Source organism: Pelodiscus sinensis, chromosome 1 (genome assembly GCF_052426305.1).
Source record: "Pelodiscus sinensis isolate ZL-2025 chromosome 1, ASM5242630v1, whole genome shotgun sequence".
In the NCBI taxonomy this organism is placed as follows: domain Eukaryota; kingdom Metazoa; phylum Chordata; order Testudines; family Trionychidae; genus Pelodiscus; species Pelodiscus sinensis.
Genome location: NC_143052.1, coordinates 346,279,823 through 346,307,435, shown reverse-complemented (window position 1 = coordinate 346,307,435; position 27,613 = coordinate 346,279,823). Strand labels below are relative to the sequence as shown.

Here is a 27,613-nt window from a genome sequence, read left to right as displayed (position 1 = left end):
GAAATATGTCAGGAATAGAGAATACACCACTGTCCCTACTAAATTGTTCCAATGGTTAAATACCGTCACTGTTAAAAATTTATGCCTCCTTGCCCATCTAAATGTGTCTTGCTTCAACTTCAAGCCATTATATCACATTACCCTTTTCTCTGCTAGACTGAAGAGCACCCTATTAATTATTTGTTCCTCATGTTGACACTAGACCTATGTCTACACAGCAGTGTTATTTTTGAATAACTGACATTTATAGAATCATCTAATTCTAGGGCTGGAAGAGACCTCAGTAGGTCATTGAGTCCAAACCCTCTGCCCAAAGCAGGACCAATCCCAACTAAACCATCCCAGTCAGGGCTTTGTCAAGCCAAGACTTAAAAACCTCTAGGGATGGAGATTCCGCCATCTCCCTAGGGAACCCATTCCAGTGGTTCACCACCCTCCTAGGGTAATAGTTTTTTTCTAATATCCAACCTAGACCTCGCCCACTGTAACTTGTTACCATTGCTCCTTGTTCTGCCATCTGTCACTACTGAGAACAGCCTCTCTCCATCCTCTTTGGAACCTCCCTTCAGGAAGTTGGAGGCTGCTATCAAATCCCCCCTCACTCTTCTCTTCTGCAGACTAAAGAAGTCTACACATCTACACTACAACCCTTTATCTCAAAATAATGGTGGGCTGGAGGATTTCTTAATCCGAGTCCTCTGGAGGAAGTGCTCTAACTCAGACTTCCTGCTCTGTAGGCAGCACCAAAAGCTAAAATAAGCTATTTCAGCTTAAGCTACACAACTGACGTAGCTCAAGTTGCTCCCTGCTGTGTACACGTGCCCTTACAGACTAATCAAATCATCTCTTCACCTTCTCTTTGTTAAGCTAAACACATAGGGCACGTCTGCAAAGCAGGCCTAAAGCTGAAATAAGCTACACAACTTGAGCTACGTCAATTGAGTAGCTTAAGTCGAAATAGCTTATTTTGGCTTTTGGCACTGTCTACAGAGCAGTAAGTCTGAGTTTGAGCACTCTTCGTCTGACTTCCCTTAGGCCTCCTACCTTCCTGGGCCTAGAGGCTGACTACCAGCCCCCTGCCGAGGAGGCTGAGGCCTGGCCTGGTGCGCCTACGTTTGCTGGCCGTGCGGGGTTCCAAGGGGGGCAGCCTGATTCCTTGTTCCAGACCCTACACAGGAACTGGGAGAAGCGGCTGCCGACCTCCTGACCAGAGGGCCAGCCCGGGACCCAGGCCAAACCTGACCCTGTGATCCGGCCCCAGCGCCTGACACCGCCTGCACTGGGAACCCAGCTGAGGCCCGCAGACCTACACCCTGTGGAGGACTGGACTGGACCGCCCCAGTGGGATGAGACCCTCCTGGACTCCCTGCCTATGCTGCCCAACACTCAGTTACCAGCTGAGGGAGAAAACGGAAGTGGCCCAGGGGCTAGCGAGGGCTGGTAAAGGCCCCAAGGCTGGCGCGTTTCTGGCTGGAGCCCCCGCTGAGCCATAGCAGCCTGCATTGCTGCTCCTAGGGCCCTGGGCCGGGGCGCAATGGAGTGGATGGGCCTGTGCCCCCCTGCCATCCTCCTGCTGGCACCCATTCCCTAGGGGACTTGTCTCCTCCTCGCCGTTGCCACAGGCGAATAGCCTGCACCCATCCTGAGCCAAGAGATCCACCCTGGGTGAAACTGTGTTTGTTGGTTGCCCCGCCCTGGGTGAGGGCCAGGGCCTTCCTAACTGACTGTGATAATGGCCGCCACGCCCTGAACTAAGGACCTGGCCTTCCCTATAACTGTGTTTGTTTGCTGCTTGCCCTGAACCATGGGCTGGGCCACTCCCCGGAACTGGGTTTGTTTGTTGCCCCGCCTAGAGTGAGGGCCTGGGCCTCCTAAATGGACTAAGCTACGGCCACCATGCCCTGAACCAAGGGCCTGGCCACTCTTCGTAGACACTAAGGCTATGTCTACACTCGCGGCTTCTTGGGCGAGTAATATGCAAATGAGGCTAAGCGTGGAATATCGCTGAGCCTCATTTGCATACCTAATGAGCCACCATTTTTTTCAGAAGGACGGCATTGCGCGAGAGGGTTTTTCTTGCACAAGAAGGGGCAGTGTAGATGCTCCTTCCTGCGCAAGAGCCTCTTCTTAAAAAAATGGTGGCTCATTAGATATGCAAATGAGGCTCCACGATATTCCACGCTTAGCCTCATTTGCATATTACTTGCACAAGAAGCAGTGAGTGTAGACATAGCGTAACTGTGTATGTTTGATGTCACACCATGAGCCAGGCTTGGCTGGAGCCCGAAATCGGGATTTAGGGGACTTGCTGTCCACCCTGAACCAGGGTTGGGCTTGTGTAAAGATGCAGACCATGTTTGGGCCGCCCACCTGAAAGAAGGCCGGGCATGGACGTGGGGCTTGCCTTAAAGGGGCAGTGTAGTGTGCCTGAGTGGCCACCCACTGACCTGGAGGAGGAGGAACCCCTCCGGGCAGGCAAGCCAACTACAGCCCATGAAAGCTCATGATACCATCTACATGTTTTGTTAGTCTCTAAGGTGCTGCAAGACTATTCAATGTTTTTTAAATTATTTTTGCATTATGTCAAAATAACAGCTTGTAGTGTAGATGTGGACTATGTTATTTTGGAATAACATCAGTTATTAACATGCCCATAGAGCTCCTGTGGTTTATCTCTGCAAGGCAGGCTTTTAATCTTTTAGCAATTCTGATTGAACTTTTCTGAAGCCTCTCCAAATTGTCAACATCCTTTCTGACTCCCAAATTGGGCATACTATTCCAACTGAGATTGCCTCAGTACCAAATACAGAGATAAAATAACCTCTGTGCTTCTAATCAATATTCCCATTTATGTATCCAAGGACCACATTAGCCAAAGCACTTGGTTAGTTTATGAGGCATTTGCCTACTACCAGCGGCAATTATTTAATTCTTCTTTCCAATCTTCTGTTGACCATGGGACAACACCCAGCACCTAAGATGATGCTTGAACAAGGCACTTCCTTCTACTTAGCTGCAAACCCTGTCTTTAGGTTACATTGTTATACTAGGGTGGTGGGGAGAAAGAAGAGCTCCCATATAACTGCCAGTAATGGCTAGCTATCATCTTTGGAAAATCATGGGAGACAGGAGAGATTCCAGAAGACTGGAAAGGGGCAAATATAGTGCCCCATTATAAAAAGAGAAACAAGAACAACCCAGTAAACTACAGACCAGTTAGTTTAACTTCTGTACCAGGGAAGATAATGGAGCAAGTAATTAAGGAAATCATCTGCAAACACTTGGAAGGTAGTAAAGTGATAGGGAACAGCCAGCATGGATTTGTAAAGAACATATCATGTCAAACCAATCTGATAGCTTTCTTTGATAGGATAATGAGTCTTGTGGATAAGGGAGAAGCAATGGATGTGGTATACCTAGACTTTAGTAAGGCATTTGGTACAATCTCACATGATATTCTTATCAATAAACTAGGCAAATACAACTTAGATGGGACTACTATAAGGTGGATGCATAACTGGCTGGATAACCATACTCAGAGAGTAGTTATTAGTGGTTCTCAATCCTTCTGGAAAGGTATAACAAGTGGGGTTCCACAGGGGTCTGTTTTGGGACTGGCTTTGTTCAATATCTTCATCAACAGATATTGGCATTGTAAGTATGCTTATTAAGTTTGCGGATAATACCAAGCTGGGAGGGGTTGCGACTGCTTTGGAGGATAGGGTCATAATTCAAAATGATCTGGACAAATTGAAGAAATGGTCTGAGGTAAACAGGAAGAAGTTTAATAAAGACAAATGCAAAGTGCTCCACTTAGGAAGGAACAATCAGTTTCACACAGACAGAATTGGAAGCGACTGTCTAGGAAGGAGTATGGCAGAAAGGGATCTAGGGGTTATAGTGGACCACAAGCTAAATATGGGTCAACAATGTGATGCTGTTGCAAAAGAAGCAGCCATGATTCTGGGATAAATTAACAGGTGTGTTGTGAGCAAGACACAAGAAGTCATTATTCCCCTCTACTCTGTGCTGGTTAGGCCTCAGTTGGAGTACTGTGGTCAGTTCTGGGCACCACATTTCAAGAAGGATGTGGAGGAATTGGAGAGGGTCCAAAGAAGAGCAACAAGAATGATTAAAGAACATGACCTATGAAGGAAGGCTGAAAGAATTAGGTTTGTTTAGTTTAGAAAAGAGAAGATTGAGGGGGGACATGATAGCAGTTTTCAGGTATCTAAAAGGGTGTCATAAGGAGGAGGGAGAGAATTTGTTCATCTTGGCTTCTGAGGACGGAACAATAAATAATGGGCTTAAACTGCAGCAAGGGAGGCTTAGGTTGGACATTAGGAAAAAGTTCCTAACTGTCACGGTAGTCCAACACTGGAATAAATTGCACAGGGAGGTTGTGGAATCTCCAACTCTGGAGATATTTAAGAGTAGGTCAGATAAATGTCAATCAGGGATGGTCTAGACAGTATTTGGTTCTGCCATGAGGGCAGGGGACTGGACTCGATGACCTCTCGAGGTCCCTTTCAGTCCTAGTATTCTAGAACAATTTACCCAGTACCTAGGATGTTATGGGAACCTCCTACTTCAAGTTCCCACAATACCTGAGAAGGAGAAAGGATTTGAACAAGGAATTGCTTCCCCATTAGGTGAATTCTTTCACTACTGAGCTATGGGTAGTTTGTGGTATTCCCTCTGTTTCTTCAGTTGAACCTGTACCACTGCCAGTAATAGTCATTAGAATGATTGGGGCAGGGTAGAGACACGAATTACCACAATAGATGAAAATTAAAAAGAGCTATCAAAAGAGTGATTAAATTGCCTGCTAGTAGAATGGAGACAATGTAACCGCCAATAAAGGCTGAGACTAAATGTATATCCTAAATCAGAAAAGACAGGAGGACTATAAAAATGCCACTATGTCTAAACAGCAGAGTAGTAGAGGCCATTAGAGACAAAAAGGCATCCTTTAATTCTTGGAAGTCACATTTTAATGAGATAAATCGGCAGGAGCACATTCTTTGGCATCATGGTGGATTATCAGCTGAATATGAGCTCCCAATATGACACTGTCCAGGACTAATGTGGTTCTTGGATGGATAAATGGGAATATTGATTAGGGACTCTGAGAGCAGCTTCGGTCCTGATGGATAATCAGTTGAACATGAGATCCCAGGGTAGTGCTGTACCCAAAGCAGCTGAAGAGATCCTTGCATGTGTAAAAACAATAATGTCACAGAGGAGTAGAGAATTTGGCCCTTCTTCTACCACCACTATAATACTGTGTTCAGTTCTAGCGTTCATACTTCCAGAAGGATGTTGATGAATTGGTGGGGGGGAGGTTCAGAAAAGAGCCACAGGAATGATTACGGGATTAGAAAACACACCTTAAAGGGAAAGAATTTAATGAATCCAACCAGTGTAATCATAGGTAGCAAGTTATATGGGCCACTGGCCCAGGCATCAGGAATATTTCTGGCCTGGGGGCCCTGCTCCACCAAAGTTTGGGGCTGCATTTCTCCTCAAGCTCTGCCTGCTACCCTGGACAATTGAAAACTTCCCTGTCACCACCAACAGCAGCACAGCGGGGCTAGAGCAGCCTCTGGAAGCTCACTGGCAGTGGCCAGCACATGTCCCTGCAGTTCCTCAGAGGGGGAAGTGTTTCCATGAGCTACTCCCCCACAACCAGGGGCAGCAGGACACACATACCAACAGTGGTGTGGAGTAAGAATGGGCCAGAAGCCACTCTCACCCCACTGCACTGACAATGGTGGCAGTAGAGGGTCCCGGGGCGTTTTAAATCACCCTGGGGAAGCAGGCAGAGCTGGGGGAGGCAGTGGGAGGGGAATGCCCCACTGGGACCCCCAATGTCCCAGAGCCACTGCCAATGGGGGATGCCCATGGTAAGAGCATCACACCCCATCCCCTCCCCACACACTGCATGACACACCTCACTTCCTCCCAGAGCCCACATTCTCTCCCCCAGCCTCCTTTTGCCACCAAACTCCCATACCCTCTCCAACCCTCAACTTCCCTTCCAGGGGCTGCACCCCTTACTCACTCCTACACCCCCTTTCCCTGCCCCAGCCCACAGTCTGCGCCCAAACGCCAACCCAGAGCCTGCAGCTGACATCCCAATCCTCTGCCCTAGCTTGGAGCCTGTACCCCAGGCTCCCTCCTGCATGGAAACTCCCTTCCAGAGCCCAACACCTCATCCATCCTGCACCAAACTACCACCCAGAGCCAGCGCCCTAATCTCTTGCTCCAGCCTAGAGCCTGCACCCAGCACCCAAACTCCCTTCCAGAGCCTGAAGTGGGTAAGGGGCAAGGGAAGTTGGGGGAAAGATGTCTGCTCAGGGCATTCTGGGTGCCACCAACATTTCTGGAAGCCTGCCACCCCTTAATGTAATGTATCAAAGAGACGGTTTGAGACTCTTATCAAGTCACCCATAAATATACCTATCAGGGAAACCAAATGTAGATAATGGTGGGTTCTTCAGTCTAATACAGAAAAGGTTGAACAAATTCCAATGGCTGGAAGTTGGAGCTAAAGAAAGTCAAACTCTGTCCTGGGAAGCATTTTCCATTTTTAACAGTGAAGCTAATGAGCCTATGGAACAGCTTAATATGGCTGGGGTTATTTTCAAACCCAGACTGACTATTTTGATGAAAAAATATATCTAATTCCTCCACAGCTTTTGGACTACATGCACTACTGGAATTAATTCATAGAATCACAGGTGCTGGCTTCTTCTGGTTCCTGGGGGTGCTTGTTGTATCGTGCAAGCAAGGTAGTAACAAACTTCAACAGGCCTTTATTAACCAAAGGTGAAACCTCTTTACAAAGCTGCTGCTGCTCCCCTCTGTAGCTCTCACTCAGGCCTGGCCCATCTCCTCCCCCCTCCTTCCTGTTTCCTGTGCGTCCAGATTCCCAACAGCCAGTGCTTCCAGTTCTAATAATTACAAGAAGCATCTAAAACATCACAGTGCTCAACCCCCAACCCCACTGCAGCCTCTCCCCTACTTTTGCCCCATCTCCCAAGCCCCACCCCCACGCCTGCCTGTGGAACACCCATGGAGTCCATGCCTGTGGTATGCAAGAGGGCAGGCTGGGTGGTCACAGTGGTCTCTCCTGTCCTTAAAATCTATGAAACACTCATTTTAAATGGAGCACATCTGTAAATTATTTGAAAAATCAGACCTCCATCTACAGATAAAAGGGTTTTTATTCCTTGACTTGTTCCCCAAACACAAGCCAATTTCCGGAGCAGGTCCCACCTCTCCTCCCTACTTCCCCCAGCTAATCTCCCTGCTTCATGCCCCAGAACCACCTTTCAAGGCAGGCAATGCACAGCCACTTCCTGCTCTAACCCCCACTATCTTCTCTCTCTCCAGAGGCCTCCTGCCTGCTCATCTTTGCTTTACTCTCCCTCCTACGCCTCTTTGGCAGACTGCTCAATACTGCTCTGCCCCTAACTCTTCCCCTCTCAGAAGCAACCCCCGCTTCAGTCTCTCTTTGAGAATTACACTGTTCTTGCTCCCCCTTATCTAGTCTGACAAACAGTAGCAGAATCAACAGCAATTGCACCAGTCCCAAGTCAATAGGTAGATTGTGGGAAGTGGGAGAGAGGCCCTTATCTTCATTTCCCCCACCACCACATGCCCACTCAACATGCCCTGCTCTCCCATCTACCCTTCCTGGAAATACCACAGCCATGCTTCAGCCACTTGCAAAACAATCCCTTAGTCTCTTCCTCCATCAACCTCTTCTTCCTGTGCCAGAGCAGATCCTGAAATTGGCTGCAGGAGGACAAGGAGTCTACACGAGAGGTGATGATGAATATACCCCATAACGTGGAACATTGGAGACCTGAGTCCATCCCCACCTGCTCCCTCACAACACTAGCAAGGTACCTGCCCTGAGAGATGTTGCCCTGATTTTCTCCTCCTCATTGGGCCCTGCTCCCCACTGTGGCACCACCAATTCTCCTCTCCTTCCCTGCCTGGGCGGGGGAGCAGAAGCAGAGCTTGTGCAGTAGCACGGAGCCCAACAGCCCCAGGCAGGGCAGACCCATCCCCACAGACTCCACACGGATGCACCAGCCTTGGGACAAATCACTCGCTGCTCCCTGCCCACACCAGCCCCTCCCACCCAGACTCCAACTGCCACCTTGCCCCGCCCCCCCCCATGCGCCAACTGCCACCGACCTCCAGCCTCCTTCCCAGCCAGTGCCCAGAGTCCCATCCCCTCCTATGCCTCGCCATGCCCCCTGCCCCTAGTTCCACTCACACTGCAGTGAGCCCTGGCCCATCTCTGTCCAATGTGGCTGTACTTGTTGGGGTCCATTCCCTGGAGGCCGCTGTGCAGGAGAAGCAAGTGACCATGTAGATCACATGAGCTGGTAAGTCCAAGTCAGAGGGGTTTCCCTCTAGTTCCTGCCTCCATGTGAGTCTGTGCAGTGGTTTTGTGCCCCTAAGTACCAGGCCAGGGTAGCAACTGGTGCTACAGAGCAGGGTCTGCCCTGGAGCATGTTGCCAGGAAGGGAGTCCTCACTTAAACCTGTAGGAGCCAGGCTTAGCTGTTAAGTTGGATTAATGGTTGGTCACACACACACACACACACACACACACACACACACACACACACACACACACACTTTCTGTGCCCCTTTCTCCACACCACCATGGGTGTGTCTAGACTACATGGCTCTGTCACCAGAGCCATGTAGATTAGTTTACTAGACATACCCAAATGAAGCCGCGATTTAAATAAAACAGCTTCATTTAAATTAAAATGGCTGCCGCATTGTGCCGATCAGCTGTTTGTCGGCTCAGCGCTGTAGTCTGGACGCTCTGCGGTCAACATCAAAGGCATTTGTTGACCTCCCCGGTATGCCTCGTGGGATGAGGTTTACTGGGGAGGTCAACAAATGCCTTTTATGTCGACCGCAGAGCATCCAGGCTACAGCGCTGAGCCAACAAACAGCTGATTGGCACAACACGTCAGCCATTTTAATTTAAATGAAGCCGCGATTATTTAAATCACAGCTTCATTTGGGTATGTCTAGTAAACTAATCTACATGGCTCTGGCGACAGAGCCATGTAGTCTAGACATACCCCAAGAGTCTCCCATTTTTCTATCCCTCTCATCTCCCAGTTTGAATTCCTTGTCCCCATACTGAGTCTGAAGCATGGCAATGGAATTACTTATATCTCTTTGCTCCCTGTTCTTCCTCTGCAGGGCTGCTTCCAATCACTGGGACCACTTGCAGCTGAGTTGGCAGGTGTCCTAATTCTGCCTCAGTTTCCCCTTTGTTCCACCAACCACCATTTAGTCCCTTTGTTTCTACCAATCACCATTTAGTCCCATGTCTTGCAATTCTTCAGTAGGGCTACAACCCTCGAGCTGGATTGATAATAGTCTTTTCCCACATAGTAAAAAGCCTGGTCAGTCAGGCGACTGATAACAGTACAGGACGCTCAACAGCCTCCAGTTTCTTGAGATCAAATCCCAGTAATTCTTTAAATTTTACTAATCTCTTTGCTGGGGATGGTAGGGCCAGCCACATGGGTGGCTTCTCTTCAGCCTGTTGCTTGAAGGATCCTGTTATCAGGGGTACCTCAGCCTTTCCAACAGCTGCCGCTCCCAATTGGAAGGACATTTTATCTTCCCAGCCATTGCAGGTCTATGAACCAGCAGTAGCAGTAGACAAAGTATCTCACTGCACCTATAACCACGATTGCACATATGTACAGTGAGTGATATTTCTTCTCTGAGCTTCTGTCAACAATAATTCTACTGAAGGTATGCACACCCTACACACGTGAGGCTGGAAACATTTAGCTCGCAGTGTCTGTGAGGACTGTGAATGCTCCCTGCATGCTCCCAACCTGGCATGCAGAAAGGTTAGACTGTCTCCACTCGCTGTTCAGTTCCTTCTCAACGCCCATTCTTCAAAGTATCTGAGACAGCATTAGAAGAGGGGTTTTTTAAAATTTGTTAGTGTTGCTATTTTTTAGTAGCTATTATAAATTTAAATCCCCCGCAGATTTCCCTATTCTGACTTGCCTGCTTTGCATGCCTATTCCATCTTATGTGGCTAGTCTAGACGTAGCCTTTCAGTTCCAGGAGCTGATAGGGCTTCTGGCTCCATGGACATGTGTACATATGGAGAAGATCGACCCTCCAGAGATTGATCTTCTAGCGTTCAATTTACTGGGTCTGCTGTAGAACCCCTCAAATCAAATGCTGAGAGCAGCCCCCTCCAATGTTCTGTATTCCTCATTCTGTGAGGAATAGGGGAAGCTGATAGAAGCATGTGCTCCTATCAACCTCCTGCAGTGTAGATGCTGCCACAGCTCTGCTTAATGTAACCCTTAATGGTATACCTTAAGCAGACCTGCCTGGTCCAGTGTAGACTTAGGCTAAGAAACCTAATGCTTTAAAAAACATGTGGATCTTTGCATTCTTTAACTCTTGGAAGCTTCAGGGGGTAGCCAAGTTAGTTTGCGTGTTTTGTTAGTCTATAAAGTGCTACCAGACCATTTGTTGTATAATTCTTTGGTAAGTCAGTGACCATTATTTTGAGATGACGATATTGTTATTATCAAGCCTGGTACCAAATCCATTGTTACCTATTTCTACTCTAGTGCAATCTACCTTTACTACTTCTGTGGACATAATAATTACTCCATGACTGGGTTCTCCTCTCTTGGCTATTTCTCCCATTTCTATTGACTTCAAGTCCACTCCAGAGTAATGATAGTGATTGTGAAAATCTCTGCATACTCAGCACGAATGGTGTTGGTGTCTTTTTTTCAGACACTGGAGTATTTCCTTGTTCTATTGTATCACCTCAGAAGTCTGCATTATCAATAGGGTTGTTCTTAGGTGCATCTTCATCCGTGAACAACAGTCAAAGCCCTTCTCCTAGATTTTTCACTTCATTCTTCCGGTCTGATTTCTGAAAGGAATTTAAAAAGGAGTCTACCTTGCCACAGATACCAAACATCTCAGAGGTCTGAAGCACTTTGATTTCCATCTTTGTAGGATCATATGCCTTTCTCCTACGGGAGTTGATCTTGGCTTACAAGTCAGGTAAATACAGGTCAAGAAACAGTCCTTCTACAGAGCCATTCATGGGATCAGCCAAGAGGTAGAGCATGAATCACACTCTGAGTAGGAATATCGTGGAGAAGAAAGATCGACCCACTCCCTTGACTTATCATCTTTATCAACACATAAAGTATAAACTATATATGCTCCTTCTACAGTCATAAGGATATGGCATACCCCGTGAGATTGTCTCTGTGCCTCAGTGGATGACAGCTGAAAATATCACATTCAGGACAAACTGATGAGAAACAGGGCAGACCCGTCCAAACTGGTGATATTTCTGCTATACCAAGACCAGTAAGACATGTAAAGTTCTGTCTCACCACACTGGTTAACAAGAAGTAAAAAATGAAGTCTCCTTAAGCATGTGTTTAGAATTTTACTGTCCCAAACAAAGCCCGATATTCATAACATACAGTGATGATGCATGGCTTAAAAACAATCATATTTAGTAAATCACAACTTATCCATTAACACCTTACATGACAGCATTTCTATAAGATCAGTTGCTGTTGTCTAACAGTGGCACTATCCGTGACATTCACGGTCATATTCTCAAGTTACAGTGGGGGAGGTCTAGGTTGGCTATTAGAAAAAACTATTTCACTGGGTGTATGGGGAAGGACTGGAATGGGTTACCTAGGGAGATGATGGAATCTCCATTCCTAAAGGTTTTTAAGTCTTGGCTTGACAATGCCCTGGCTGGGGTGATTTAGTTGGGATTGGTCCTGCTTTGGGCAGCTGGCTGGACTCGATGACCTCCTGTGGTCTCTTCCAGCCCTAGGATTCTATGATTGTATGATTCTATGATATTTCAATCATATAGCATCACAGAAGTCATTCAAGAAAGGTCTCAACTTACATACCATTTTTGTCTGGATTCACACAGTGAATTGGCCATGCCAACCAATGAGAGTATCCTCAGACGCAATAGAGATTTGTGGATGACCCCTCAGTTGATTTTGGCAACATCAAAAGAGCATGTGGGAAATACCAAACTGTGTGTAAGGGGTTGAGATATTTCTCTTTAAGCCTAACCCTTCGGTCTTTAGTTGTAGCAGTTGCTCATGGGAAATATATGCAGCTTGATCGTTCTTGGTCAACACCTGGGATAAGCACCCTCTGTTCCAAATATGGACTTTCTAGGGAAAATGGTATACTCTTTGTTAGCCTTCTGTTGCAGATAACAAACTATCAGGCTTTGTTGGGCTACATACAGCTTTCTCTAGTGGGACAGACTCTTATATGTGGTGAATAGCTTAGATGATATATTAAAGATGAGTTGAAGGCTGTGTTCTCAGAAGGCCAGTTGATGGCAAAGAATGCATTGCTGGCAATATTGAATGCTACTTATACTGCAGACAGGACATTGGCTGTAGCAGTATGTATGTATAGATACTGTAGCTGCAATAACCTAGAATTCCAAAAGAAGTCCACAGCATGGTCTGCAGTCACTCCTTGGATAGAAAGGGAGTCCACTAAGGTCAACAAATAAATCCAGAGAAGAGAAAGACTTGGGGGTGTGACAGACTGGGCTGGGTCTGGGCAGAGCTGAGGGCATCCGCTCAGGGGGAATTGCTCAAACTCGGGACTCCTTATAGCTCCAGACTGGAGACCTTCCTAAACAGGCCACAAACCAGTCACACCGAGCGCTTCAGCTGCCAATCTGGCCAGCCAGAAGCCTCACAAGCAAAACCCCTCTGACACTCCAGCTCTTCCTGTGCCCCAATCAGCCCCGGGCCTAGCACACAGGTGAGGGATTATAGAACCCAACCTCACCTACCCCAAACAGGTTCTTCTGGTCCCAAGAAACCAGCCACAGGTCGCAATCAATTTACACTCTGGATCTTACCCACAAGATCACGCTGAGCCAATCCTTTAGAATCTAAAATCTAAAGGTTTATTAATAAAATAAAGAAAAGCATGAGAGTAAGGTTGCTAGGGAGAATACATTACATGCATCAACTCACCAAGTTCTCAATGCAGGCTCTTAGCGGAGATGTTACCACTGCTATCTTAAAGTTTCTGGTGTACGTTCTATGTCAGGACGGATCCACGGTTCTTCCCAGCTCATTGTTCCCTTAAAGGCTGCATCTGGGATCAGGAGCTGAACTCAAGACAAGATGGAGGGTGCCACATGGCATATTCCAAGCTGTAGCAGGTCACATGGTCAGTGGCCTATCCTAGTGTCCCAAGCCAGCAATCATTATTCCAGCTGGTCTGCAGGCATCCAGATTCATTCCCCAGGTGTGTCTTTGGCATTTAGAGATCTATTGTCCCTGGAGCCTCGCTCATCAGCATAGCCATTGAACAAACATTCCTGGCACATTGCTCTGCCTCAGACAGAGAATTTTCCAGCATCAACACAGAGTACATATTTATAACTCCACATAGAGATATTATACAAGTACATGAATAGCATATACAGAATCAGTAGAACATAAGCTTTCATGTGACACCTCACATGGCCCCCTTTGCAGATCTAAAGGTAGCCATCCTGCAGCAAAAAAACTTCAAGACCAGACTTCAAAGAGAAACTGCTGAGCTACAGTTCATCTTCAAGTTTGACACAATCAACTCAGGATTAAACAAAGACTGTGAATGGCTTGCTAACTACAAAAAGCAGCTTCTCCTCTCTTGCAATTCACACCTCCAGATCAGCTACTAGAAGTGGGCCTCATCCTCCCTGATTGGATCCACCTCGTCATCTCTAGCTTGATTCTGGTCTGCATATTTATTCCTGCCTCTGGAAATTTCTACTACATGCATCTGACGAAGTGGGTCTTTGCCCACGAAAGCTTATGCTCCAACACTTCGGTTAGTCTATAAGGTGCCACAGGACTCCTCGACCCTTTTGCAGATTCAGACTAACACGGCTACCCCTCTGATACTATGTTTAGTAGGTCTGGTTACTCTGCAAGTGAAGACTGCAGAGTGATTGGTCTGGATGGCCAAGTCATGAAGAGGGACTAGCTCAAGTCACAGAAAGAAAGAAGGGCCACAGTGTGAGCAAATGATGGAACGGAGCACCAGATGGGACAAGAACTAACTCCCTGACTTCACCACAAGGAGGAGTTCCTGTGCTGAATAGGATTCCCTCCCATGCAGAAACAGTATGATAAAATAAGAGAGTTGATAGAATGTCCTGTTGCATACAGATGAAGTCACATTATTCCCAACATTCTGTATTTCAAGTTCTTCACATTCTTTCCCCCTAATTAAGTATGCAGTATAATGTAATTTGCAGATGATGCATTAGAAACTATCATCTGACATGTAAGAATCTCTTAAATGGAAATAATAAAACAATGTTCAATTCAAGCTAGTGTAATGCAGAGAGGAAAGGATAAAGAATCATGTTTTAATTTACTTTTATATGGTGGATTTACTGGACATTTTAGTGCTGGAAATGCTTCCATCACTAAGTAAATTGTTAGTCAACATGTAGCTCTTATCATCAGCAGAAGATGCAATTACTGTTATGCATATTATCAATTGATATTTCAATCTGAGCAAATGTTTTATAATTATTTAAGAGCAACCTTTTAGCCTTTTTCCATTTTGCCATGGATAAAAAACCCACCATTAGGTTTTAAAATATTTTAATGGTAAGCAGAGTTTACAATTACATTGCATGTTATGGGAAAAACCTAGCCTAGTTCCATCACAATTACACCTTTAATAGCTATAGTTGGTTCAGAGGTAATTGTAGAAAAGAAGGAAAAGAACAAGCTCATTTCATGTCCCAGGTTGGAGTGCAAGGGCTAGCATTTAGAAAAAGAAAAACCTCTTTTCACTTGTAAATAGAACAAATTTATACCAGAATCACTGAGGGTATGTCTACACTACAAAGTTAATTCGAACTAACGGACGTTAGTTCGAATTAACTTTGATAGGCGCTACACTAGCGCTCCGCTAGTTCGAAATTAATTCAAACTAGCGGAGCGCTTAGTTCGAACTAGGTAAACCTCATTCCACGAGGACTAAGCCTAGTTCGAACTTACTAGTTCAAATTAAGGGCTGTGTAGCCCCTTAATTCAAACTAGTGGGAGGCTAGTCCTCCCCAGCTTTCCCTGGTGGCCACTCTGGCCAACACCAGGGAAACTCTATTGCCCCGGACCTCCAAAGGGGCACGGGCTGGCTACGGTGCCCGTGCCAGGTGCATGCCTGCCAGCACCCAGCCAGCAGACCCTGCACCTGGCACGGCTCGAGCCAGCCACCCGATGCCCCCCAGCCCTCCCCCCTCTTCCCGGGACCAGGCTGGCGGCTCCCGGGAGCTTGCCCAGGACTGCAAGAGGCGGGCACCCGCCTGGTCCAGTGCAGACATCATGGATCTAGTCCACGACCTCCGCACTAGGCACAGGAAAGTGGCAGTCTAGGGCAAGAGAGCTGCCAGCCTGGCCACCCAGGAGCAGGTGTGCATGAAAATCAAGGTGGTCCACTGAGCCCCCCGACCCTGAGCCCTGAGCTTAGAATGGCCATACTGGGTGAGACCAAAGGTCCATCTAGCCCAGTAGCCTGTCTGCCGACAGCGGTCAACCCTAGGGATCCTGGAGGGGATGGACCGAAGACAGTGATCAAGCCATTTGTCTCGTGCCATCCCTCTCCAGCCTTCCACAAACTTCGGGCAGGGACACCACTCCTACCCCCTGACTAATACCACTCCATGGACCCAACCTCCATGAATTGATCGCACTTCTGTTTAAACTCTGTTCTAGTTCTTGCCTTCACAGCCTCCTGCAGCAAGGAGTTCCACAGGTTGACTATTTGCTTTGTGAAGAAGAACTTTCTGTTAGTAGTTTGAAGCCTGCTACCCATTCCTTTCCTTTGGTGTCCTCTAGTCCTTCTATTATGGGAACTAATGAAGAACTTTTCTGTATGCACCCTCTCTACCCTACTCATGCTTTTATAGACCTCTATCATATCCCCCCTCCATCTCCTCTTCTCTAAGCTGAAAAGTCCCAGTCTCTTTAACGTCTCTTCATATGGGACCTGTTCCAAACCCCTCATCATTGTAGTTGCCCTCCCCTCCCCCACCCTCTCTCTTCCCCTCTCCCACCTCCTTTTCCCAGTCTCCCCCAGTTTTGTTCAATAAAGAGACATTCTATTTTTGACCACACGTGTCCTTTATTTTGTACATCAGGAAGGGGGGCTAGGGAGGGGTAACTGGAAGGAGGTGAGGGAGGAATGGGGTACGAGCCCCCGATGGGGAGGACTGGGCTGGCTCTGCGGGCTTCTGGGGGTGGAAGCTCTCTTGCAGCCCCCCAATTGCCCTCTCTCCCTAGATGGCAGCCTGCGGCAAGTGCAGCCGGTCTGATGGACGAGTGGTGTGATGTGCCAAGTGTGGGCACTCAGAGCACTCCAAGCCAGGACTGCTTCGCAAGCAGGGCACCCCTGAGAACTGTCTGTCCGGGGTGGGGATCAGGTCCCTTTAAGCACAGCCCTCGGCTAGCCTGAGACAGCAGCTCCACACTCTAAGTCCTCCTCTGATGCCCTGCTGGCACTGCTTCCGGCCATCCTTAACCCTGGTTCAGGGTCCACTCTGTGTGGACATGCTAGTTTGAATTAGCAAAACGCTAATTCGAACTAGTTTTTTAGTCTGGATGCGTTAGTTCGAATTAGCTTAGTTCGAATTAACTAATTCGAACTAAGTTAGTTTGAAGTAGTGCTGTAGTGTAGACATACCCTGAGAGATAATAAGCCCAGTGCACCATGACAGTATTTTATGATGTCAGTGCTCACAATACACATTTGATGGCACTAGAACACACTTTGATTGTAGCCCCCAGTACAGATCTGACTATAGGTTGAACCTCCCTGGTCCAGCACCCTCAAAACAGGAGGGGTCCTAAACAAGGGAATTTGCTGGACCAGGGGAGGTCAGACATCCAGGATCTCTTGGGCTCCCCTCCTGGCTGCTGCCTCCAGAGATCCTGGAGTCCTGACCTCATTGAGCTCACCTGCCAGGCTCTGCTGCCCGCAGGGGCTCTGCTCCCTGCCCCCTGCCTTGTGCGGCAGCTGCTACTCCCGGAATTCCCAGGCCCTGTGTGCATGGCAGTGGCAGCAGCTGCTCCTGGGGTTCCCTGGCCCCACATGCGTGGCAGCAGTAGCCGCTCCCAGAGTTTCCCAGTCCAAAATGTCCTGGGCAATAGAGGTTCAACCTGTACATTCTGATCTCTATGTACAGGAAAACCAAACTGCAAATTTACAAACAAAATACTTTTTGTTCCTTTCAGCATAGAGAGGAAAGTTAGTATGATCAAAATACTTCATATTAAAAAGATACAAATCACACCAATGCAAAGGAACCTATGCAAGACAAAAGCATTTTAACCCTGCTAACCCATTTTTAGTGGCTGATATGGTATATAGGGTCTGTGTGAAACTTCTGTGTTGGAGCTAATTTTCCCCATCATATTACAATTTTGTAGAAAGAGGAAAATGATCTTTTTCTTCAGGAAATGATCTTCAGGAAAATGACCTTTTTTACTGCACATTTTACTTCCTTGTTTCGTAAAGTGTAAATGAGTGGATTTAACAAAGGAGTTAAAATAGCAAAAACAACATTGCTCATTATATGGATATCAATAGGCAAGTCTGCTCTATAGGATACATATGCCACAGCAATGGATGAGTAGTAAGTGCAAACCACAATCAAATGGGAAGTGCAAGTAGAAAAAGCCTTACTGCGACCTATGTTAGAGTTGATCTTTAATATGGAGATAATGATGTGAATATATGACAGGGTGACAAGCACAAGTGGTATGAGTGACACACTCATAGCAATGGAAAACCCCAAGAAAGTCTGAAAAGCAGCACTGAAGTCTGAACATGCTGCTTGCACAACTGCCAGATGATCACAAAAGCAATGGTAAACTGTGGTTGTTTCAGCAAATCTTAACTGAGCGGTCTGGAAGATGACAGGTATTGGTATTAACAATGCAGTTACCCAGGCACATGCTGCCAGTAGCAGGTTTACTTTCTTTGTCATTTTAACCGTGTAGTGCAGAGGATTACAAATTGCTTCATAACGATCGTAAGACATGACTACAAGAAGAAATGATTCAGTCACTGTTAGACCATGAAAACAATACATCTGCAGAAAGCAGATGTGAAAAGAAATAGTTTTGGCATTGACCAGAAACATTGCCAACATTTTGGGAATGGTAGTAGTTGTAAACAGTATATCTAACACAGAGAGATTAGTTAGGAAAAAGTACATGGGTTTGTGAAGTGTTTGATCGATCACAACTACTGCTATAATAATGGTATTACCAATTAATATTAACAGGTAAAATAGTAAAAATACAAGGAAAAGAGGGATCTGGAAATCTTGAAGTGCAGGAAATCCAGTGAGATAAAAGTCTTTACCAGAAGTATTGCTGTTGCAGTTGTTCATGGTCTAATGGTTGAAAACATCTAGAATGAAAAACACAGTCAGGAAACAATCTTAATGATCACAAGAAAGATTGTAGGGTCATGAGTGATGTGTGTTTTGCTGAAGAGGTTTGTATTGGATATGTTATCATAGACAAATCCCCCTCCTATAATTTCAGTTAACTTTGAATGCCTTCCATCCAAAGTGATGTATATGTGAAGCCACTGAGGAGAGAATGGGATGGTTGAAGTGCTATGTTGCTGAAAATGAGCAACACATCTGTATCATTAGATTGAAACAATGTAATTACTCAACTGTACATCTGGCTAAATGTGCTAGCTTAGGCTCCCTTTATTCAAATGTGGAGACTCAGATAATGATGGTGAATAGAGTTAAAGGAAGTGATGGAGATGTCTAAGAGACCTTGTCAAAGGTTTTCAGAACATCCAAGTGCAGAATATCTTCAGGGCCATTCTTTTGAGCAGGCATGATTTGTCTACATATTTCTTGATCCCCTTAAGGAATTCTTATTGATTGGTGAGGCATGATTTACCTCTGCAAAAGCCATGCTAACTCTTCTTCCCCAACAAATTGAGTTCGTCTAAGGGTGCATCTGCACAGCAGGGCTGCACTCGAAATAAGCTATGCAAATTGAGCTACATCAATTGCATAGCTTATTTTGAAATAGCTTATTTCGAAATTGGGAGCATCTATTCAGCACTTATTTCGAAATCGAGCACTCTTCCTCTGACTTCCCTTACTCCTCATACAATGAGGGTTACAGGAATCGGCATAAGAAGCCCTCCACCTTGACAATATTTTAACATTATTTTGAAATAACTGCCTGCTGTGTAGATGCAGACTAATGTTATTTTGAAATAATGAACATTATTTTGAAATAATGTTCCTGTGTAGATGTACCCTAGGGCTATGTCTACACCCGCGGCTTCTTGCGCAAGTATGGCCATTCTTGTGTAAGAATCTTCAGAGCGTCCACACTGCCCGCCCGCTCTTGCACAAGTAAATTTACAGTACGGTGTAGTAAGAGAGGGCTCCTTGCGCAAGAGCTATGCTCTTTTTTAACAGGTGTAAGTCCTCTTGCGCAAGAGGGCAGTGTGGACACTCGGCAGGGATTTCTTTCACAAGAAAGCCCTCTGGCTAAAATGGCCATCAGAGCTTTCTTGTGCAAGAGAGCGTCCACACTGCCATGGGTGCTCTTGTGCAAAAGCACAGCTTGCACGCGACAGTGTGGACATTTTCTTGCACAAGACTTCTTGCACAAGAACACTTGCGCAAGATGTTCTTGCGCAAGAAGCCACCAGTGTAGACATAGTCTAAGTGTCTGATAATTCTGTTCCTGACGATAGTTTCAACCAATTTGTCTCAAACTGAAGTTAAGCTTACTGTTTAAGTTATTACATTTCTTCCAAATCCTCCACTATTCACAACTTAATATTGGGCAGTTCATCGGATTTTCACTTAAAAAGAATGACCCTGGTGTGGGTATCTACCTCACTTTCTATGCAGTGAAGACTGATGAAAAGAATTCATTTAGCTTCTCTGCAGTCCTTTTCTTTCTTGAGTGCTTGGTTAGCACCTTGATTGGCCAGTGGTGCACTCATTATTTGGCAGGTTTCTTACTCCTGATGCTCTTAAAAATGTTTTTATGTTAATTTTTGTTTCTTTGGCTAGTTGCTATTCAGATTCTTTGTTGTTATTGTTGTTGTTGTTGTTCTGCATAATTATACTTTTACGCTTGATTTGCCAGACTTTGTGGTGCTTTCTATTTTCCTCAGTAGGCTATAACTTCTAATGTTCAAGGAATGACTTTTTGCATCTAACCACTTCTTTTACTTTGTGATTTAGCCATAGTGGCACTTTTTTTGGTCCTCTTATTATGTTTTTTAATGTGGGGTATGCATTTAAGTTGAGCCTCTATTACAGCGGCGAGGAACCTTTTTTCGGTTAGGAACCACTGACCCACAGAAGCACCAGTTGGGGACCACATAAAAGTGAAAAGCAAAAAGCAAAAAATAAAAAACAAAACAAAACTCACTGGCCTGGCACCCAACATGCAAAAAACCCTCAAAAACAGACAAACAAAACTCCTCGCAATCCCCCCGGCCCTCCTCCACAAATCACTGACCTGGCACCCAACAAGATTGGGGTGTTCCCTCTACAGCAGGATGAGCCACGTTCATGCTCCAGCCCAGCCGGGGCATCACGGCTCTGAGACTTGCCATGGGGCTGGTGTGGGAGCATTGGTTCAAACCCCAACCAAACCCCAAGCCTTGCTGCAAGCCAGATCCAAGTAAGCCAGCGACTAGATCTGTCCCGTTGGCCATAGGTTCTCTACCCCTGATTTTTAGTATGAAGAAACTAGATCTCTGCATCCTGTCCTGGAGTGACACGTACCAATAGTTACTACTGGAATATTTGAAATACCCCATTATTATTGAGTATTTTATTTTTATAGCCTCTCTAATCTACCACTGCATATCACAGTCACCATCATCAGCTTAGTTAGGTATAGTAGTATATTTCTAGTGCTCTATTCTTATTATTCAAGCATTCAATTTCCATTGAGATTTTGTAGTTGTCGTGGAGTAGGTCCTTTTGACCACGGCCTCGCGTGTATTGCCCATACTGCCATACTAAGGCCCCTCACAAGAAAAACAGAGGCCACTGAGACAGATCCAGAGACAGAACTTAAAGTCCCTTGGGTGCTCAGCACAATTCTCAGCAAACAGAACTTAACTTGGCAAGCACCCGGGCCAGGGGCCTTCAAGTGTTCAGCAAACGGAACTTAACTTGGCAAGCACCCGGGCCAGGGGCCTTCAAGTGTTCAGCAAACGGAACTTAACTTGGCAAGCACCCGGGCCAGGAAGATAAGAGTAGGGAAATGAGCTGTCACGTACACTAAATTAACGAGCACTAAAAACAGGACAAGATAGGAATAGGGAATGAGCTGTCATATACACCAGTTAACAAGCAGCAGGAAAAGGGAAAGAAAAAACATAGCTAGTTCTCATGTGTGTCAATCATGTCTGCATCAGGCACTGACCACAAGCTCCTAAGGCAGACGTCATGTCAAAAGGAAAGAACCCTAATACGGTACGGGCTATCAAAATTATAGTATAAACCCCCCTTGCCCTAAGCTCGGGGAGGTTCCATTTCAAGGTAGAAGGCACGTATTGTCCAGCCTAGCTGAGGAGCTGATCACCCTAGACATCCTCCCACCCACCAAATCAAGAAAAGGGGTGTACGAATCCTGAGCATGCTATACATTGTTTTTTGTCTGTGCATCGTAATCATTACTAGGTTTGTAAGTATTGCTTACTATATTGTATTAACCATTTCATATTTAGAAGTTGTCAAGTATAAGTAGACTAATGACTAACTCCACCAGCTGTTCAAAGATAACCGCAGTAGGATTGGCTGTAGGAGGGGTTTTTATTATTGCTGTATTGGTTTTATTTGTTATATTTTTTGTTTGCATTCTGCGTTGTTTAAGACGAATCAGAGACATCGATTTAATGTAATCAAACTGTAGGCAATAAGGTTGGGAACTGGTTAAGTGCATTTAAGTGCAGGCTTTCCTCCTTTGCAGCCTCAGTCTCTCGCCACATACGCCACCCTTAGGCAATCTTTCGAACCTCCTGGTTCGTCAATAGTATAGTTTGAGTCATTTAAGATTTTTACTCTGTTTGAATCTGTGCTTTCTTTTATATGTTGTGCCATTCTTACTCTTTCCACCAAGTATCTGTGATGCTCAATTCTGCTGTCTTTAGTACAGAAAGTAACTATTGGAAGTTTACTGTTATAATCACAAGCATTTGTCATATCTTTATCTTTTATTTTATCTTTTGCCTTTGCTATTAATTTTTTTAACTCTGTAAAGATATGAGGATATAATTTGAATGAGCAATTCTGTACTATAAAAATATTTTTTGTACTGTACTCGATGAAAACGTTCACCATTTAATAGTCTTAAAATTAGCATTGATGTGAAACTATCCTAAGAGATGGTGAATCAGATGGAAAAAATCACATCCTTTGGTGACTATTAACATAAATTAAATTAAAATGTTTTTTCTCTATGCAGGATAGTGTGAGACAAAATAAATAAAAATAATGCATTAATTTTAAATGTATGGATTTTTGCTATAATAAAATAAACTGTCACTCACTTGTGAATTCCAGAGATTACAAGGTCTTTTCTTTCACGGATGTTACTCTTAGCGATAGATAGACTTCTACAATAAAGTCCCTGGCAAATATGTTGATTGAGGGATTGCGTCTCTTTTGAACAAACTGTGTAGTCCCTTTCTCCGCCTTCCGTCCCCAAAGATGAAATTAACATTGTTTTCTTATCTACAATTAAGATAGTCACACACATGTAGTTATTATCATGATAAACAATCCCACCAGAGACTGGAACATCAAGTGCTCTGTGAGCTCATAATTTGTGTAAAGATTTGCACCGTAAAAAAAGGAAAGCAAGGTGCACAGCCTGATACAGCTTCATCAGGATGTGTCATTGCAGCCAATGTTTTATTTGTGATTCCATCCTGCTCCTGTTGAAAATTGGAGTTTTGCCATTGGCTTCAATGGAAGATTGTTGAATCCAAGTGTGCAAGTCCACCTTTTTTTTTCCACATCACATAAAGCAATTTAAGACCACATTCATTAAAACTGCCAAAACATCCATGGAGTCAACTAATCATCCAGAAATGCTAATGTCCTTAGTTTCCTGGCAGTAATGAGGATCTGAGGGACAGTCAGCATGGTCGGGATATTTATTTTGTATCCTGGGTTATGCAGGTGGTCAGACTAGATGATCAATGGTTCCTGCTGGCCTTAGAATCAATAAATCTGTTACAGAAGTGACACAAACCTTGGCCTTTGAGGAACACTAAAATATGATTCTGCTCTGTTTCATGCCTGCTAGGGAAATGACTATAGCCCTGTTTTCCTCAATTCTCCAGAAGGGTATCAGGTAGAGAAGAGGTGGATCTTCAAGAAAACCATGAGCCTATTCACCCTGGTCAGGGCTAAAAGAGTTCAGCTATCCCAAACTCTTAGCTCCTACATTAGCATCTCCTTTTGGCTTTTTCCTGTCACATGATTTACTGCAGCAAGGATAAGTTCTTAAGGGCATACCTAAAAAATACAGGGATCCTTATACAAGGTGATTCTCACTGTAATGCACTCGTATAAACATTCCACATCTGCCTTGTGTTATAAGGCGAGGAGTAAATGCAAGATTGGGTACAAGAAGGCCTTGAATCTGGCACAACTCAGCTGCTCTGGCAGTCGGCCTTGCCTTTGGGTAGATGTTTCTTTGCTTAAATCCATTGACACTTCACATATAAATGGAGTTAGTCCAGATTTACATGGGAATATCTAGGATTAGAATCTGTCTCCAGATGAGTACATGAACAACACCTCCGCAGAACTAATCTCTGAGGGGCCTCACTCCGTATGCCCTTCCAGCATGATCATGAACCACTCTTGGTGGGCTTTGTCATAGACTAGCCAAAGATGTTTGGTAGACAGTCTGGGAACCAGGCCAGAGTCATCATTGCAAATTGTTCTGGCATAACCCCAAACCACCCATAAGTGGAAGCTGTTAAGTGACAAGTAGAAGCGGCTAACTTCTTGCTGTCTTTTTGTAATACCCAGACAGACTTTTATGTGAAATATGCATTACCCATGTACAGTATAGAATCACGTTGTTACTGCCAGATCCAAATACAGAATTAACAGTTATTAAACACCATTCCCATATTTGTCAGACATGTACATAAAGATATAATAGAATTCCAAAGAAATAACACTTACATCCATACCAGTAAATCTGCTCTTGGACCTATATTAACTCTCCTATAGCACGACATGTGAGAATAGTCTAATCCAGTGTTTCCCAATTTTATTTGGCCATGGAATCCTTTTCAGCTTAAAAGAATTTCAAGGAACCCCTAGGGTTGCAAGGATAAAAATTTTTTGAGAGAAAAAAAAAGGACTAACCAGACTTAGTCGAGCAAAAAAAAACCCTTTCAAAATATACTCTGTCTCTTTAAGAGTGTGTGGGGGAGTGCCACATTCTCGTGGAACGGTTACTTTCACTTCACCAATTGGGAAACACTGGTCTAATCTGTCTACATTGTTATCTATGTCCTGCTCAGTGTCCTGTAGCATGTCTGTATAGGAGCCTGTGCTCTGACCTTCTGGCATATAAGTTCTTTCCAACATTAAAAGTTTTCCTCATTTGTTGCTTCATAGCTTCTTGATGAAGATCCTGCCACCATTTTTAGATCAGTGGCACAGAGAGATGAGCCTGAAATTTAGCTCTCATTATGCTCCATTATATATGAGATAAAAACTAAATTCATACCTTGCATTTATAACATTTGTCAGAAATATGACTGGATTCTGTCACAGTAATTTTTTTCTTTTGGATAAAATATTGGCTTTGCTAATGAAAAAAATGTATTATTTATTATGGTAGCATGTGGGAACCTCAGTCAAGGATCACTGCCTTAGATGCTGTGCACGCTAGTAACAATGGTAGTCACTGCCCCAGAGACCTTTCAGTCTAGGTTCAGAATGGAACAGGTTGAGAAAATGGACAAATGTGGTGGGGATAGGAGGAGGAGGCATCATGAAATAACCAGAGTTTGCCAGGAAAATGGACATTTCAGCTAGCCAAACCACATCTGGATGGCAGCAATGTGTAGCGAAGTTGGGTTTTAATAGCTTTTAGGAAAGATAAATGGTCAGCTTTACAGTCAGGACCAAGGGTAAAACCTCAGATTGAGAGTAGCAGAGGAGTTTTCGATCAAGTTCCAGGCCAAGGTCAATACCAAACATCAGAGTTACAGGATCCAGATGAGAAGGCAAGGTCCAAATCGAGCTGAGGTCAGACCTAAGTGTTAAGGGAAAAAGAAGGATCATGGCAGCTATGGGAGGTCCATGCTGCTACCTGGATACTTCCTGAACACCCATTGGTTTATATTGGGTGAGGAGCTAGTCAGGAGCCATGAGATTGATACTGTTAGACTCTTTGAGGTGGGACTTCCTGTAGTCTGTGTCCACAGTGGGTTGTGAGTAATACAGCCCAAGCTGGTTGCAGCTTCCCCTGGGTGGCAGTGTGCAGCTGTTTGCTGTCTGGTAGTTTCACAGACTCATGCACTAGACCATCTGGGCTTTCCACTAAGTCTCCCCTCTAGAAGTGCCCTCCACTGGCTCAAGTTTGTCTGTATAGGCCATCTGGATTTTGGATGCTGGCTCCCAAGATTGCTGTTCTAGGCCATAGCCCTCCCTGTCTACATGGTACCAGAGGGAGCCACATTTGATTTTTCAGGTGGGAGTGGCTGGGTCTGGTGAGCAAAGGGGTTGTTGGAGTAGTGTTATAGCGAGAATATGTAGATCCCTGGGTAGATTTTAAGGGATCTGGATAATTGAAATCTCATGGTCACTGGTTTGAATACCTGGCTGATGGTATATGACCTGAGGTATCAGTAATCTGGTTTACAGCATGTCTGGTCAATGCAGGGCTCTAGGGCTGGGTTTCCAGCTCTGTGCATTGTAATCTTCCCTGGCCTTGTACAGATGTGCTTGAGTTCTTGGATCTCATGGGTCTGGCTGACCTGGTCAGAGGTCACTGCATTGTTGGAAGTGACAGATGGAGATGGGGATGGAAGGCACAGTTTCTTTAGAATGGACTCTGCTGAGTGGGGACTTAATTAGCATCATTATAAGCAAGTTCTGCTTGTGGCAGGATGCTCCTGCATTTCTCCTGGTGGAAATTCATGAAAGAGCCCTGATACTGTTCCAACATTGGATTTGCTTGTTCAGACTGACAGTCAGTTTTTGGGTGATAGCTGGAATATATATAAGCACAGACACACACTCAGCATTACAGGTTTTTTGCACCAAAATTGTGATACAAATCATGGATCTCAGCCAGTTGTGACTTGCTCCAGCATTCCCTGGAGATGAATGATGTGACTCACCAGGAGTTGGGCCATTTCTTCTATGGAGGATGTGGCATGATGGGGATGAAGTGGGCCATTTTTGTCAATTGGTAGACTATGGTGAAGACATTAAATAGTATGCTTGTTAGACATGGGGAACTCAACTATAAGGTCCAGGGTAATGGCTGCCCAGGGTCTGGATGGGGTTTCAGAAAACACTGGGATGCTTATAGTTTTGAGCACAGTATGTTCAGGTGTGTATATGTCTCAGAGGAAGCAACATACACATGGATTATCATGTGCATTTGGGATCACTAGGAGGTTAGGCTAAAAATTACCTGTTCCTCTGCCTGCCTTCCCCTCCCCCGGACTGACTGTCTGCTCCAGTCTGGAGGTTTGGGCTCAAGATCACTTGTTCCCCAATCCCCACCAAGAATGCCAGGGCTTACAGATGACTAATTAACACTGGTTTTACTGACTGATACAAAGAGGCAGAGTGGATTTCCTCTGAGTATGACAGGGAGGGGCCACTACTAACCACTGCAATATAGCAATTTTTAAAAAATAAAAACAAAGTCTAACTAGCATACAAGGATCCATTAAGTAATTAAATTACTTACAACTTGAACATCCTTTAAGTCGAATAGTTCTTGTGCAATTCTTACTCAGGAAAGTATCTAAAGGTATGTCTACACTACAAAGTTCATTCGAACTAACGGCTGTTAGTTCGAATTAACTTTAATAGGCGCTACACATACAAACCGCTAGTTCGAACTTAATTCGAACTAGTGGAGCGCTTAATTCGAACTAGGTAAACCTCATTCTACGAGGACTAATGCCTAGTTTGAATTAAGTAGTTCGAATTAAGGGCTGTGTAGCCTCTTAATTCAAACTAGTAGGAGGCTAGCCCTCCCCAGCTTGCCCTGGTGGCCACTCTGGGCACCACCAGGGAAACTTGTCTGCCCCCTCCTGGCCCCGGAGCCCTTAAAGGGGCATGGTCTGGCTACGGTGCCCGTGCCAGGTGCAAGCCTGCCAGCACCCAGCCAGCAGACCCTGCACCTGGCATGGCACGAGCCAGCCACCTGCTGCCACCCAGCCCTCCGCCTCTTCCCGGGACCAGGCTGGCGGCTCCCAGG

General features: G+C 45.2%; 2 protein-coding genes across 3 annotated transcripts in view; one reads left to right on the top strand and one right to left on the bottom strand.

The window, feature by feature from the left end:
- The first annotated feature begins 8,229 nt into the window (after positions 1-8,229).
- The window catches only part of SLCO2B1 (solute carrier organic anion transporter family member 2B1), a 171,784-nt gene continuing 152,400 nt past the window's right edge, over positions 8,230-27,613 (top strand). The window contains exon 1 of one of the 2 annotated variants that reach the window (XM_025186940.3): positions 8,230-8,405. The gene's annotated coding sequence lies outside the window, so the exon portion shown is untranslated. Of the gene's footprint in view, positions 8,406-21,798; positions 21,820-27,613 lie in introns of those variants that run through there. The other variant, XM_075919608.2, reaches the window with a different exon arrangement.
- On the bottom strand, positions 16,233-18,596 carry OR2AT4 (olfactory receptor family 2 subfamily AT member 4). Its single transcript, XM_089776603.1, has one exon. The coding sequence runs from the start codon at positions 18,517-18,519 to the stop codon at positions 17,575-17,577; it is 945 nt and encodes a 314-aa protein (XP_089632729.1). The 5' UTR covers positions 18,520-18,596; the 3' UTR covers positions 16,233-17,574.

Bases quoted from the DNA above. Each gene is read 5' to 3' on its own strand.
- OR2AT4 (XM_089776603.1), bottom strand. From the start codon at position 18,519: ATGAACAACTGCAACAGCAATACTTCTGGTAAAGACTTTTATCTCACT.